The sequence below is a fragment of the Capra hircus genome, chromosome 15 (assembly GCF_001704415.2).
Source record: "Capra hircus breed San Clemente chromosome 15, ASM170441v1, whole genome shotgun sequence".
NCBI classification, from domain to species: domain Eukaryota; kingdom Metazoa; phylum Chordata; class Mammalia; order Artiodactyla; family Bovidae; genus Capra; species Capra hircus.
Genome location: NC_030822.1, coordinates 64,614,528 through 64,631,544, shown reverse-complemented (window position 1 = coordinate 64,631,544; position 17,017 = coordinate 64,614,528). Strand labels below are relative to the sequence as shown.

Below are 17,017 nucleotides of genomic sequence, written 5' to 3'. Positions count from 1 at the left end.
AAAGCAGAGACATTGCTTTGCCAACAAAGGTACGTCTAGTAAAGCCTATGGTTTTTCCACTGGTCATGTGTGGATGTGAGAGTTGGACTGTGAAGAAAGCTGATCACTGAAGAATTGATGCTTTTGAACTGTGGTGTTGGAGAAGACTCTTGAGAGTCCCATTGCCAGGAGCTAGCGTGAGGAACTCGCCCGTGGCAAAGGTCACGATGAAGGAAGCTCGGCATACGCAAAGGTGGGATCAAGCCTCAGGAGACCCCCTGTTTCCGAGCATCTACCCCCAAAACCAAAGTCTGCCCACTCTACTGTTTTATGCCCTCACTTACACCTCTGACTTTACAGGGGGCTGTCCCCCACCACCTCTCTTGGAGAAGGAGTTAACGTACAGCTCCAGTTAATAAAAATTCCTCGGCGTGACAAGAGTGTTTCAACTTACAAACTCCTCTGAAGGTTCTCTAGCCTGCCTGAGCAGGTTTGTCCGGCCACATGTGATTGTTCACAGCCTCCCAACCATGAGAGGCATGAGATGCTTTAAACTTTCTAAATAGATTCTTTTGAGAAGTTAGAAAATTATTAGTATAGTGTAGTGGGTTGATTAGGAATTATATTGGTGAAGGGTTTTTCATTTGTTGAGCCAATATTTGCTGCTAAATCTCCATATTCCCTGCCCTTATAATGAATATAACTAGCATATAGGAGAAATAAGTATTAACCTTTGATATTAATCATGTTAAACCTTAGGCTAAGTAAATTCCTTTCTTAATTGTAACCCACTACACCTTCACCCTATAGGAATGCAACTTTATCTGGTACATTTGGAGGGTGGCACCTGGTTTAAGAAAAAATCACCCCTGGAAAAAATAAGTTTTCTGGTTGACTGACCGTTATCAGAAAGAAAGGGTCATAAAATGTTAGCAGGCCCCCTGGCCAGAAGATGATGTAAAACCCCTAAGACCTTTTATATGAAGCACCTGATTTTGATAAAGGTCAAGTCTGCTGACCCCGCGTGACTCTGTATTCTATCTCTATGTGTAACAAAAAGTATATAAGCGAACCTGAAAAATAAAGAAAACGGATCAGTTTCTGGAAAGACTGGTCTCCTCATGTCGTTCTTTCTCTCACTTTCTGGCTGAGTTCCCATCTGGAGCATGGATGCTGGCCAAGCCTACTAATTTTGCATGGGCTTCTAAGATCCGACCTGGGAGGCCTTAGTGTCTCCTCTCCTTCGGGAGAACGGGAGGACGCCTGCGGCCTACGTAGGTGGTGCAAACCTCTTGTCTTGAGGTTTTATTGGTATTCCACATAAACCAAGTTATTCAGCCTCTTTTCTCCACTTATTTTCCTACTACACTATTCTTTCCTAATCTCTCTTTATATTTCTAATTAAATAGTTATTTCTTAGGACGCCGACTCCGTCTCCCCTTTGAATTCCCTGGACGCACCAGGGCTGGACCCCGGCATCCCATGGACTGCAGGGAGATCTAACCAGTCCATCCCAAAGGAGATCAGTCCTGAGTGTTCATTGGTAGGACTGATGTTGAAGCTGAAACTCCAATACTTTGGTCACCTGATGCAAAGAGCTGACTCATTTGCAAAGACCCTGATGCTGGGAAAGATTGAGGGCAGAAGAGACGGAGATGACAGAGGATGAGATGGTTGGATGGCATCACTGACTCAATGGACATGGGTTTGAGTGGACTCTGGGAGTTGGTGACAGACAGGGAGGCCTGGCCTTCATGGGGTCGTAAAGAGTTGGACACGACTGAGCAACTGAACTGAGTTGAATATCTTCGGCAATAAGAAGAAATTAAGTACTGATGTATGCAACATGGATGAACTTTGAAAATCCTATGCTAAGCAAAAGAAGCCATTCACAGAACACCACATACAGTTGTTGTCTGTCACCCAGTCGTGTCTGACTATTTGCAACACCATGGACTGCTTCATCCCAGGCTTCCATGTCCCTCACTATCTCCCAGAGTTTGCCCAACTTCGTGTCCACTGCATCAGTGATTCCATCTGGCCATCTCATCCTCTGTCACCCTCTTCTCCTTCTGCCTTTCCCAGTGAGTCTCTTTCAGTGAGTCCGCTGTTCACATGAGGTGGCCCAAGTGTTGGAACTTCAGCTTCAGTATCAGTCGTTCCAATGAGTATTCAGGGTTGGTTTCACATACAGTATGATTACCCCAATACAAAGCAGCCAAATGTGTTGAGACAAAAAATAAACAATTAACAGGGAGAGCGTGGAGCTGAGTTTCCCAAGCAGCGCCTAAGCTTGCTTCTAGGATTCATTCCTTGCCTGAGTGCTTTCTTCCCTTCATCTCATACATTTGAAATTTTATTTGCCAAGATGGATGCTAGCGAGAGGGATTCTGGGACATGGACAGACACTCGGTGTCTCCTTTCAACCTTTCCCGAACTCTTCAGTTAAAGTTGCAGGTATTGTCCCTTGGATCCATCATACGAGGGTGAAGAGAACATACCACGCAGACCCAAAAAACTCTTGAGTGGACTACACAGAGGGACCTCGCTGATACTCGAGAGACTAAGACCATCCTTAAGAAGAAGGAAATAAGATCCTGGACGAGCCCCTTCAGGATGAAGCCTCACAATCAACTCCTGCTGCTTGGCCTCATCAACATGATTTTGAATTTAACTTCCGTTTCAACTCAGGACAGTGTTTTCATCTAATGGGCACATTCCTATGCAGACTTCCACAACACTTCCAACTGCTGGGTATGTAGGGCTATGCCTTTGTCAGTGATGGATGGACTTCCTTGGTGGGTGTCACCGCTCTGCCAAGGAGATTTTAAACCACTCTGCTCTTTTCTGGGATGACAAAAAGAGACTTTCCTCTATCTTGTCAATCATAACCTCTCCTTGCTCTCTTGGTGTAAGACCTACAGTCAATAGACTCGGGTCATGGGGTTACATTTGATATAAATGCCAGTGTAACAAAAGCCTAACCTACAGCAACCGGTAAATCTACTTTATGTACATGCTAGATGGATAAGATCCGTGTTTCAGTGGTATGAGTATATTGCTGCCTTATTTGTACTCTCTATAGGGACAACAGATATCATGATTAAAGTAGAAGCCTTGACTAATTTCACAAAACAGGTCCTCCTAGATAGAACAAAAGCCATCCCAGCCTTAAATGAAGAGTAACTCCAAATGAGAAAAGCGGTAATTCATAATAGAATGGCTTTGAACATACTCACAACTGCTCAAGGAGGGACCTGTGCTATAATTAAGGTTGAATGTTGTGAATACATTCCTGACTTATCTGGCAATGTATTGACTGCTTTAGATGACATGAAAAACCAGGTAAAAACAATGTCAAATGAAAACATTCCTGTCTGGACTTTGGTTCTATCTTGGGTGAAGGGTGATTGGTGGAAAACTATATTTACCACTGTTATAGTTGCCTTGATAGTTCTGCTTTGTGGACCCTGAATTTTACAATGTATTAGGAACTTTGTAACCCTTTGTTGATGTCATTCTCCCAAATTGGTGGTCAGAGAGCCAGGGTGCAATATATCCCTATGAATGATGCTCATAAAATGAGTTAAGAGCATCAAGAGGGGGGAATGAAGAAGGAATTCATAGGGCCTGGACTCCATCTTAGGCCTGTTCATGCTGATCATGCTCGGCCACCTTTCCAGTGGACTCTGAACTCTGTGTTTAGTGCCTATGAAAACAGCAACAGAAGGATAAGACCTCCACCAGACAGGGGAACCTTGAAAATTGTATCTAGATTACTCATCGCCTAAGAGAAAACATACACTAATCACCCCTTCCTCCAGACAGGCCATAAACTTTTCTGTATCTATCGGACTGTAGCCTCGGATTTATTGATTATTGGCTAATTGTTTGACTGTTTGAGCACATAGCACGTGAATGATGGGGTTATTGGGATTGTATTTTCCTTGGTTTATGTAAGTCTCAAGGAATTTGGAATGGTGGGTTCAGAAACGTACACATGGGGTATAAAAGATTTTCACATATCCTGGTCAGGGTCCTTGGCTAAGAGGAGACACTGCCTTGGGCCCACCGGTGTAATAAACTGCACTCCACTGAAAAAACAAAAAACAAACAAACAAACAAAAAAGCCAATTTCCAGAAATGGAAGAGTGGAGGAATATGGTAGTGATCGCTAGTAAGTACGGAGTTTCATTTTGCAATGATGAAAATGTTCTAAAGTTAGATACTGGTGATAGTTGCATAACTCTTTCAGTATACTAAAACCTGATTAATTGTATACTTTAAAAGGACAAATTTTGAGATTGATGATTTATATCTCAATACCACTGTTACTAAAATGAGTAGTTTGACTAGTACTTACTTTCTTGTCATGTGAGTGACAGTTTACTTAGTGAGCACCTTTTGTTTATTTTGAAGAGTTGTCATACTCTTTGTAAGTTTGAGTCCCCTTCCAAATTTTGGTTTTACAAAGTTTTCTCTGGCATCACTTCCTCATATATATATATATATATATATATATATATATATATATATATTTTTTTTTAGTCAATATCACTTTTCTCATTTATGTTGGTTATTTGCCTTCATTAAGTTTCTATACCTGCATAGTTAGAGGCTTTCACATTGGCATTATCAACAGACATTACAGTCACCGTCAGCTCTTTCTTCTAAAGCTCCATTTATGTTCTTCTTTATTTTCAGTACAATGTTATTTTCTCTCTTTTTTTGTCTGTATTTTTATCATCTTTCTTGACTTCTTTCAGTTATGCATTTTTGTAAAATATCACATGATCTATCAGTTGAGGACATGGATGCAACAAAGCTACATCTTTGCTCTCTGTGGGTGAACTGAATAAACAGATGACTAACAGATTTTGAAAGAAATACTGTGATTGGTCATTGATGGATGTGCTCTGTTATTTGTTAGTGGTTTGTATGATGAAGAGCTAGAAGTAAAGTTTGAGCTTTATGCGTTACTCACATTTAATGTATAATGGTAATTGAAAGTTGAGCAGTATTGTTGAGGTACTGGTATTATTTCACTATACTGTGGTACCTGAAATTCATGCATTTTAGAATGGTGCACAAAAAGCCAGGATTGCCTGTATATTCTGTGTAGTCTCAAAGAATAAAATTTAATAGGTATTAGATTGTAAACACTCTGTAAATAGAAGAAGAATTTTGTATTAAAGCATATAAAATTTAGTTTCCATTAAAATTTTTCCTAATAGTATATCATTTATTACTTCTTCTGTCTTTGGTTTTCATAGGAAGTTGGTATGCCAGCAGATTATGTAAACAAGCTTGCTAGAATGTTTCAGGACATAAAAGTATCTGAAGATTTGAACCAAGCTTTTAAGGAAATGCACAAAAACAATAAATTGGCATTACCAGGTATTATTTTATAATTACATACATTTTAAAAACTTAAAAAAAAATCTTTGTTTTCTAGTAAATTAAAAATAAACCTAAGCAGTAATCGATACAAGTATATTTCAAAGTCCACATTCCTTGAAGATATCCTGCAAAGCAGAAATTAGATTTACTAACTCTTACTTTGAAACAAAAAGACACTTTTAACAAAATCTTTAGAGTATTGTTTATTTTTCACCAAAGTTTACCCACTGTCTGTGTATTTTGAATTTTATCCATTGTTAAGATTATTTGCTTTATATTTTCTGACATACATTCCTATAGCTGATTCAGTTAATATAAAAATTTTGAATGCTGGTGCCTGGTCAAGAAGCTCTGAAAAAGTCTTTGTCTCACTTCCTACTGAACTGGAGGATTTGATACCTGAAGTAGAAGAATTCTACAAAAAGAACCATAGTGGAAGAAAATTACATTGGCATCATCTCATGTCAAATGGAATTGTAAGTAGATGGTGTGTTAGTTCAGATATTGGTTTGGTTGTAGCAAGACTCCAAATAAGATTTGTTTAAACAAGGTGGATTTTTCCTTTTGTTGCAAGTGAAAGTTTGATCAGGTATAGTGGATCTGTTCCATGAATTTGTTAGGGACATAAACTATTGGTTATAGCACCATCCTTAAGGTATTCCCTTGCCTGCAGAATCCAGTATGATCCTCTCACTATGTCTGTGTTCCAGCCCAACAGGAGAGGAAAGTTGTAATGGTATAATTTTCTTTAATAGCAACTTCTGGAAGATTCTATTATTTCTACTCAAATCTCATTGGCCAAAACTTAGTCACATGGTCAGATTTTGCACAGGAAAGCTGAGAGATGAGCCTTTATTTTGGATAGTCATTAAGGTCTGCTGAAATTTTTATTACCGTGTAAGAAAGGAAGAATGGATATTGGAAGATAACTACCAGTCTTATATCATATAAGAGATATTACAGTAGATAAATGGTAATACTCATAAAGAGATTCTTATTTTTTAAATTATTTTATCTATTATAGATAACATTTAAGAATGAAGTAGGCCAATATGATTTGGAGGTAACAACGTTTCAGCTGGCTGTATTGTTTGCATGGAACCAAAGACCCAGAGAGAAAATCAGCTTTGAAAATCTAAAACTTGCAACTGAACTCCCTGATGCTGAGCTTAGGAGGACTCTATGGGTTGGTTTGTTTTTATGTTCTTTTTTTTTTATTTGTGTCCTCTCACATAGCAGGAAATAGGTATTGTCTTGTGTTATAATAAATTTATGAATTCATAACAATCAAATGACTTTTAACCAAGAAAAGCACACTAGTGAGTTACTTATGGAACAATAAGAAATTGAAAACGTGAAAGTTACTGAGCCCGAATGGCAAAAAAGAGAAAGATTCAGTTGTAAATGTTACCTGTGAAAAGCATGACCAAAGATTTCGTATTGAGAATGTTGTTCAGTGATTTTTTTATGATAACCAAAACTCTTAAGAATTAGAAAACTTTGGTTCTTTTGAGGCCCTGTAAAATATACTTACTAGCCCTCCTGTTCAGAACTAAATTTTACTCCTGCTCCATATGCCTCTTAATAGTTGCAAAATAAATTACTACCTAAAGAGAAACAGCTGGTTTATAACTGACAGTGGTGTTTGCTATGGTCATATATGATCAATCCCTTTAGTTTTATTTTGTTTTTGTCTGTCTTATTGTAAAGAGAGAATTTATTGTTTCCTCATAACCAACTATTTTTCTCCTCATTCTCTCTTTCCTCATTATGCATGTACATTGTTATGTTTATGAAGTAGCAAATAAAAATTTGAATTCTGAATTTGTGCTCATAATTTTTCTCGTCTATATTGGTCATGTTTGAGAATTTATCTTAAAGCTATTTTTTTTCTTTATTCTTTACAGTCTTTAGTAGCTTTCCCAAAGCTCAAACGGCAAGTTTTATTGTATGAACCTCAAGTCAACTCACCCAAAGACTTTACAGAAGGTACCCTCTTTTCAGTGAACCAGGAGTTCAGTTTAATGTAAGGTTTATGTTCGTTGATCTAAAATAAAAATAGCATGTTTGAATTTTGATATTTTATTGTTAGGAAAATAATAACTTTCTTTACATGATATTTAAAGCATATCTGTGTGCTGCCATCACTTTAGATTTCTGCCATTTAGTTGAATGAACTGGATACTTTTGGTGTCTGACTTTACACCATATTGCTTTCATCTTTAAAATAATTGTACTCTAAAGCAACTTTATCCACACAGAGAACTATTTCCTTGAGATCCCAATTAGAAGATAATGCTGAATTATAACCAATACATCTTCAATTATCTAATGACTTTAATGACAATATAAATTATATTTACTTTGTTATTATAGGGAGTGTAGTCATACTTAGGTATTAACAGAGCTTTTATATCATGTTTGAGGGAAAACATAGGGTTCATTTTAATAAAGCTATATGTTAGTTGTTATTTTTCTCTTAGTTCAGTTCAGTTCATTCGCTCAGTCGTGTCCAACTCTTTGTGACCCCATGAATCGCAGCACGCCAGACCTCCCTGTCCATCACCAACTCCCAGAGTTCACTCAAGACTCACGTCCATCGAGTCAGTGATGCCATCCAGCCATCTCATCCTCTGTCGTCCCCTTCTCCTCCTGCCCCCAATCCCCCCCAGCATCGGAGTCTTTTCCAATGAATCAACTCTTTGCATGAGGTGGCCCGAGTACTGGAGTTTCAGCTTCAGCATCATTCCCTCCAAAGAAATCCCAGGGTTGATCTCCTTCAGCTTGGACTGGCTGGATCTCCTTGCAGTCCAAGGGACTCTCAAGAGTCTTCTCCAACACCACAGTTCAAACGGCATCAATTCTTCGGCGCTCAGCTTTCTTCACAGTCTAACTCTCACATCCACACATGACCTCTGGAAAAACCATAGCCTTGACTAGACGGACCTTAGTCGGCAAAGTAATGTCTCTGCTTTTGAATATGCTGTCTAGGTTGGTCATAACTTTCCTTCCAAGGAGTAAGCGTCTTTTAATTTCATGGCTGCAGTCACCATCTGCAGTGATTTTGGATCCCCCAAAAATAAAGTCTGGCACTGATCAAGAGGCTTTTTAGTTCCTCTTCACTTTTTGCCATAAGGGCGGTGTCATCTGCATATCTGAGGTTATTGATATATCTCCCGGCAATCTTGATTCCAGCTTGTGTTTCCTCCAGCCCAGTGTTTCTCATGATATACTCTGCATATAAATTAAGTAAGCAGGGTGACAATATACAGCCTTGATGTACTCCTTTTCCTATTTGGAACCAGTCTGTTGTTCCATGTCCAGTTCTAACTGTTGCTTCCTGACCTGCATATAGCAATGTTGAATATTAATTTTTAGAATATTTATAAATATTTTCTCTTTGACATTGTTGCTATAAAATGATGTTTAAAAGACCTTTCACCGTAAAATATTTGATTTAATTTTTTTATAGAAAAAATGCAAAAGTTCAGAAAAGGGGTAAAATCAACTTGATTGGACGCTTGCAGCTCACTACAGAAAGAATGAGAGAGGAAGAGAATGAAGGAATAGTTCAACTAAGAATACTGAGAACCCAGGTTTGTAATGTTAAGATAGAATGTCTAAATTTTGAAGAAGTTGGTTGTTGTTTTTTTTTAATCATCAAATCTTGTTTTTCGTAATTAAAGAAAATGTAGGTACTCAAACCTTTTGTAACAGAAAAGCTACTTCATTTTCCTGAAATTTAAAAATTATATTAATAGGATTCTCCTATTTGCTGGTGAGGTGTTGATGTGACTTGATGGTCTATGGTAGATTCTGTTGGGCCAAACCTTGGTTTTAGGTTATGCTTCTCTGACTGTATGTCAAAGAGGATATATGTATATTATCAGTGACAGGTTACAATTCTAGGATTGAGTATTTTCATTTTTATTTAATTTTAAGATTTCTGATTCCATTGTAATGGGAAATGAGGGATTATTTTAAACATATTTTAAAACTAGGATTATGATAACCTTGTGAACATGATAAGAATCCCTATTGCAAACTAATGAAAGACTGTTTTAACCTTAGAACTAATTAAAACCAAGTTGTCCCACTTTTACTATTTTCATTTAATATTGTTTGAAATTATTGGCCAATGTAATCAAGCATGAAGCAAAAAAGAAAAGATTAAAATTTTTAAGTATTTGTAGATTATATGATATAATAAAGGAGCAGAGAAAAGAGAAGTAAAAATTAAATGCTTTTCTATTTAGTGATAAATAAGTGATTTTTAAGAAAATAAAGAAGAAACATAGAATTCACAGAAATTTCTTCAAAAAGTAGTTAGACCTATATGATGAAGAAGGCAGTGGCAACTCACTCCAGTGTTCTTGCCTGGAGAATCCCAGGTATGGGGGATCCTGGTGGTTGCCATCTGTGAGGTCGCACAGAGCCGGACACGACTGAAGCCACTTAGCAGCAGCAGCAGCCGCAGCAGCAGCTGCAGCAGCAGCATACCTATATAAAGAGAGGAGCCTTCACCTAAGAGATTCAAAAGGAGATTTGAATAAATAGATCATGTACCTTTTTACTTACTGTATATTTTTTATTGAGGTATAATTTACATACAATAGAATACATGTTTCATAGTTTTCAATGTGTTTTGCTAAATATGTATAACTGTATGACCATCACCTCAATTAAAATATGCAACATTTCTATCACTTTCCTCATGTCTCTCATTCAGCCAGTCTCCCTCTTCAACCTACCTGATTCCTGTCACTGTTGCTTAGTTTTGCTTGTTCTTGGTCTTCATATACATGGAAGCAGACAGCATACTCTTTTGTATCTGGCTTTTTTTTAACGTGAAATACCATATTTTTTAATGATAAGGCTGAATTAACCCCATACTAGTAATGAATCTGCTGAATATCATATAAAAATTCAACTGAGGTTTTCCTGGTGGCTCAGTGGGAAAGAATATGCCTGCCAGTGCAGGAAAGACAGATTTGATCTCTGGTCCAGGAAGATCCCACACATGAGACAGCCAAGTCCGTGTACCACAACTATCAAGCTTGTGTCCAGAGCCTGGGAGCCACAACTGTTAAGCTCATGTGCCACAACCACTGAGGCTCACCTGCCTAGAACCTGTGCTTGGCAACAGGAGAAACCACTGCCGTGAAAAGTCTGCACGCTGTAACAGAGAACAGCCCTAGCTTGTTGCAACTGGAGAAAAACTGCAGTCATCCAGCAAAGCCAAAAATAAATAAATTAATTAAATTTTAAATATTTTCAACAAGGAATATTTTTGTAATTTTAAAAGTTGATTCACAGTTTTACCAGAATAAATAGATGAGAGTGATTAAGAATCTTAAAATATAAAGTGTTGGTGGTGGAACTTTGCCTTGCCAAATATTGAAACTTATTAAAGTATCTACAAATATGAAACAGTGTAACAGATTAACTGAAGAAAATAACTCAGAATTAAACCTCCTCTATAAGTGTAGATGAACTTTGCAATAAAGGAAATGGTTTCTATGTCCCATGAAAAGGGAATGTATTATTCAGTAAGAGATTTGGAAAATTTTACTTCTAGGAGGAAAAAGCATGACATAGTCCTAGTTTATGGCTACACTAGGATAAATCCAGATGGATTCTGTTGAGATATGAAACGGAATGGGCAAGTATAGTCATACTATTAATATAAGGTGTGCAGAGAAAATGTTTTTTTGTTTTGTCTAAAACTGATTCATAATTATGCTCAGTCTACTAATCCAAGCTGTCCCTTTAAGTTATAGTTGGACTTTCATATTTCTCCCTGATTCTGCTCCACCCATCCCCATTCTTTGCTATTTTTGCAGAGGCATCTGGATGTACTGAAGTTGAGAAATTCACTTGACCTCATAGTGACAGTGAAGGGGTTATCATATCTATATGGTTGTGACAGTGTTCTGTCAGCTATAGAGGGCTTTATCTGTCACCTATGGAAATTTAACTTTTTGTTACTATATATTGCTGATATCTGTAGCAAATGAACTATTGTTCTTTTTTTTTTTTCCAGCAGTAAGACCGCATGGCCTCTTTCCTGGTCTGGTTCACTGTTGTCTGCTCTTACTGAGCTCCTGAGCCCTCTAAGGCTGTTACATATTCTTTGTGGCCTTTGGCTTACATGGCACACTGTTATTATCATCTGCTGCTACAGGGTTATGTTTTCCTGCCACTGAAGGCGCTGTGCCAGGTCCATGAGCTCTAAACTTTATCTACATCATATGGGAACTGAGAAATTCAGAATTGCAAATTATTTCCATCATATCATGCCACTTTTCAAGTGACCTCCAACATATTAAATGAGACCAGGGCCAGAACTCTTGTGATCTCTGTTTTTCTCTTAACAGCTCTAACACAGCCATCATTTTCACCTCTACCAAAGCTAGAATAAGAGAAATTAGAATGTTTACAATTGTTCTTTCCACCTTACTGGTTTCTGTAAAGTACAAGTGCCTGAAGGAAGACAGACTTTTTCCCTCTTCCTTCTTTCTCCCTGAACCCTTGACATAAACCCTGTGATCCAGAGTGTGGATTTGGACATACTGTTAGGAGTAATTCTTCTGACCTGCTCGTGGCAGTGTAGGAATTCTCATGTCTGTACAGAGGAAGTTGATGGTATACTTTTCTCATACTGAATACTGCCTGACTCCCAAGCCTATTGCCTTGTAGCAAATCTCCGTTTTTTAGTGTTTAAAAGCAAATATTAACACATTTCTGTTTTTAAACTTCTTTTATAATGAATTTTAATCTCCAGTAAGGCAGATGGATGCCTTTTGTTGACTAAGAAGAGAACTTGTACTGGAAAAGACAAAAGAGAAAATATTTAGTAATTTTCTAATTATCTATATTATATAGATTAATAGTAATTAAATCATCAAGGAAATTATTAATAAAATTGACTTAAATGAAAAGTGCTTACTCCTCCAGAAAGTTGAACCATTTAGTCGAGTCATTATAAACTGAAGGTACTTGATAATAAGTACAGCTCATTAATCTGATAAGTATATAAAGAGTAGTGATTGTTAATTTTTAAAAGAGAGCAACTAAAGCAACTGACTGCTACTACTATGCAAAGAAATAACTGTAAATACAAGGGGAAAAGTATGTAAAAAGGGATATGAGTAATTTTGCTTTTCTTTATTTTTCAGAATATCCATAATATGCAGATTTTGTTTTCCACAGTGAAAAGAAGATACTTTTGTTTGTTACAGGTCTCAAGGTTAATCCAGTGATTGCTAATCATTTGGATAGATGTTGGGCAGAGGATAAAAAACATTAAAAGTCATTTTTCATTTTGTTTTACTTAAAATAATTTAATACTTTATTTTTATTTTTTCTTTTAGGAAGCTATCATACAAATAATGAAGATGAGAAAGAAAATTAGTAATGCTCAGCTGCAGACTGAATTAGTAGAAATTTTGAAAAACATGTTCCTGCCACAAAAGAAAATGATTAAAGAGCAAATAGAATGGCTAATAGAGCACAAATACATCAGAAGAGATGAATCTGATATCAACACTTTCATATATATGGCGTAATTTTGAATATCATGGACAATATTAAGAACCCAAATTTTGGAGTGCTTCGGCAGAAAGTTCTTACAGTTTGTGCTAGGGGAAGGTTTAGTTGGACTTTGATTACATAAATATTAAAATCTCTGCCTTACCTAACAAAACAACTATATTTTGCCAATCACATTAGTTAGCATGGTGGCATTCCTTTCATGTTGCACCACTCTGTTTTAACAGCATGCTGTTTTGTGAGAAACTTGCATTCACAAAGAGCCCATTATGAGCTTTTAAAATCCTGGTTTATACCCACCAGAAGAAATAACAGTTGGGAGGGTGAAAGTGGGGTTCTTGTTGCTTTTTTTTCCTTTTTTTTCTCCTGTCTTAGAAAAATGTATTTGCACAAGGAAGGATCTTCAGATGTTTGTGCACTGAAAAATGCTGTTATGTTTTGTTTTTTTTTTTTAATTCAATTAAAACTAGAAATAGCACTCTTGATTTCTTTTGATCAAAAGAGTGAGCTGGTCTACACAACATTGGGACAGGGCAGATATAGATGAACAGATAAGTATTTAGTATTATCATATGTTCAAACACTGCTTCAGTATAACAACTGGATTTTAGTGGTGACTTCAAAGTGATAGTAAATTTTTCCAACTAAGAAATGTTGGCTTTCGTTAAGCAGGAGACTACTATTTTAGTTGTTCATTGTTAAATGGAGTGGTTTTTTTTTTTTTAATCTTATATGGCCAGAGAGTTTGTTTTGAAAAAGTGCAGCTCATATTGTTATTTTAGTTGTTTAAAAAAATGTATGGAGATAGATTATTTCAACTTCAGAGTCAAAAATAGCAAAACTCGCATATTAAGTGTTTACTAAGACACTTAATATTATATACCTAATATTTATTATGCTACACTCAAATTCATTAAAAAATAAGGCAGAAATCTCCTGCTTTAATATAATACAATTATATAACTGACCTCTTAATCTGTAGCATAGAAATACTTTGAAGTTTTAAAGTCTCATTATTAGGGATTTGTAGCCTCAGGTTTCTGGAAAGGAAGACATTCTGTTTTAAAAAGTAATAATTATCAGTCACCTAGGAGGTAAAGAAAAACCACAACATAGACCTGAAAAGCATAAGCAGAATTGTTGCAATCTTAATATGAACAATAAACTTGCCAAATAATATGTATATATATATTTATATATTTTGAAAGTAAACATTTAAATAATGTTCAGAACCAACACTTAAACTTCTTTCTTTCAGTCAATCCAAAGTAGCAACTTTTTAGTTGCTGGCAACTGAATACCCAGAGTAATGGAGATTTTAGGACTTGAAGACATGAACAACTTAAAAAAGGAAAACTTATTCCCCACTGGGAAAGAATGGCTCAACATGGCTTTTATTCATTGTGGTGCCCATTTCAAAACTTTTCTTGCAAATTATATTTTATTTGATATTAAGTAATATTTTAAATGATTTTGATGATAGTAGAAAATGAAGTGCGGGAGTGTTGAACAGCATACAGTATTATTGCAGAGTGCTTTTAACAGCATTTCATGGAATCTGTCCCCAGTCCCAAGAGGCTTTGTGAGATGGCCTGATGAAGGAAAGCAAATTTAAAGCATTTAAGGTTTTGCTGGTTATAGTCAAAGACCTATTCTGAAATTCACAGGAAAATCTTACACTTGAGCTCTTAGGTAGCATATGGCAATGACAAAGAATATTGTGAAGATTAGTCTAAATTAGTGCTTACTGTTTTCTTTGACTAGCTGACTGTTAACAATGGAATAAATTTGGAATTTTAAAAAACTGATACTTTGGTAATAATTGTGGCCCTTATGTTTAACCAATAGTTTGGTATCAGCATATTTGCTTATCTAGTACAGGAACACCAAAGGAAGAAGCAATGGAAAGAAAAATTATAGTCCATTTCTTAAAGTTTAAAATTTGTTGATGTTTTAAACCAGAATTGTTCTCAAAACTTGTTTGGAATTTCTAATCTTTTTCAGTCATTTAAGAATGAGAGCCATGATGTTTTGATTTATAAAGGTAAATTTAATGCAAAAGTGGGTAACTCTAAATCCATAGCAAAGTTTTCTATAAAATTTTATAAATTTTTTAATAGCTTATTATGTCCTAGTTGTATATTGGGGAATAGAACAGCAGCAAATACTGTAGACTTACAGTTTTCATCATTTTTTCTTTATGTATACAAACGTTTATCTAACTACAATTTGGTGTTCATGAAAATCATTTAGTTGACAAGGTGCCTATTCCACTGTTGAATTTTCTTTAAATATATTTTGACAATAAATTTGCTAATTAAAAATTTTAAGAAAAAAAGGATCTGGAAACAAAAACCTACCAGCAATTTGCTAAAGGTCCAGAATCACTGTTAGTATCCTTTAATAATAAGTCCCTTTTCTCTAATGTGAACTAAAAATTAGTGCTATCTGAGCAGGGATGAAATCTGATATAGTTAAGGGAAAATGTATACAAATGTATGTATATTTTTTTTTCATGAGCAGTATGGCAATAGGACACTTCAGAATAAGATTTGAGCATTCATCTTCTAATATAAAGGTGAAGCCATCTTGCAAGTACTAACCTTTATTACCATCTCATTGCCAGAGTAAGCAGATAGGAAGCAAAACTTTCCAAGTGAAAATATAGAACAATTTTAATGCTTAAAATGAGTTAAATATTTAGAATATTACTGTTCCAGTGATTTAATGAGGATCTTGAAATAAATTCTGAAGTCTTCCAATTTTTACATTTATTGGAGGGATCCCTGCATTCTGGCAAACTTTATTTAAATCTCTTTACTCTTATTTTGTGCATAAATGTTAAAATTTCCAAAAAGGAAATGTTAGCTTTCTTAAATTACCTTTTATTAAATTTAATACAAAATATGACTGGAGTAGTTTAAAAGTATTTTGCATTATTTGCAGTAGGATATCATTGGCCCTGCTCAAAGGGCAAATTTTAAAGATTCAATTTGTGTGAAAGATCTGCTAGTTTTCCAGAAAGATTTGCTATCTTAAACTCAAGCTTGTTTTTTCTATTTTCATGTAAATGACTGGGATGCTGTCTTATAAACTCTTCCAATGTTATGTTGGTGAAATAAACACTACAATGAGAGCTTTCCTGTCATCTACACTATATATGTTGTCTGGAGTGTTGAACAAATTTGAGTTCCTAAGTTGTAATCTATCCTCGTATGGTATATACGATTTTGAATGTGTGCCACTACATACTGAGATGATAATGCTGTACAATTTTAAATGGTAGCAGTTTCTGTATGTAGTAGGCTGAAATATTTTGATGAACTGCTTAATTTTTGGATTTTATTTTTTAAGTTGTATAATTTATTTTCTTGCAAAATAAAAATGTAATATAAAAGCTTTCACCTATCAAGAAAATGTTGATGTTCTACTGTAGAGCAGTTTCTCAGTTTAATTAAAATTTTTATAATAGATGCATTTACATATTTCATGGTGAAATGGTAAATTTTAGTCAGCCTTAGGAATCAGAAATACAAAAAGTAACCCACTTATTTCTTTTAAATTTCAAATTCAAGTTCAAAAGGAAAGCTAACAGGAATATATCTTTTCTTTTGATGATAGCATAGGACTGTCATGCCTGGAGGAGGTCAGAATTTTAAACCTGAAACTGCATTCATTCATCTGTTTAAATATGCCATGTCATTACTAAAATTTAAATCTTATATCAAAGTAAAAAATATAAAACATTATTTAGTGTTTTGTATGTATTTTGAAATGTTTGAAATATTTAAATTTCAAAGCTAGAGATAGTTTAGTAGTAAGTTTATGAAGACAGACTGTGTCTTAGCCTTGGTGGTTATAAAAAAGTACCATGAACTGGATGACTTATAAATCAATACAGATGTATTTCTCATAGTTCTCGAGGTTCAAAGTCTGAGATCAGGGTGCCAGCATGGTTGGTTCTGGTGAGGAACCGCTTTCAGGTTGCAGACTGCTGATATCTCACTGTGTCCTCACATGCAGAAAGAAAGTTTAAAGGCCTTTGGGTCTCCTTTATAAAGGCACTAATCTCGTTCATAAGGATTCC

The 17,017-nt window shown here is 35.6% G+C and overlaps 1 protein-coding gene across 2 annotated transcripts in view; it reads left to right on the top strand.

Moving 5' to 3' along the window:
* Positions 1-16,066, top strand: part of CUL5 (cullin 5) — a 126,774-nt gene extending 110,708 nt beyond the window's left edge. For both annotated transcript variants that reach the window (XM_018059842.1, XM_005689418.3), the window contains exons 14-19: positions 5,253-5,376; positions 5,680-5,855; positions 6,404-6,565; positions 7,287-7,405; positions 8,852-8,975; positions 12,753-16,066. In XM_018059842.1, coding sequence (XP_017915331.1) covers positions 5,253-5,376; positions 5,680-5,855; positions 6,404-6,565; positions 7,287-7,405; positions 8,852-8,975; positions 12,753-12,947 — 900 coding nt within the window. In that variant the 3' untranslated portion in view covers positions 12,948-16,066. The remainder of the gene's footprint in view (positions 1-5,252; positions 5,377-5,679; positions 5,856-6,403; positions 6,566-7,286; positions 7,406-8,851; positions 8,976-12,752) is intronic.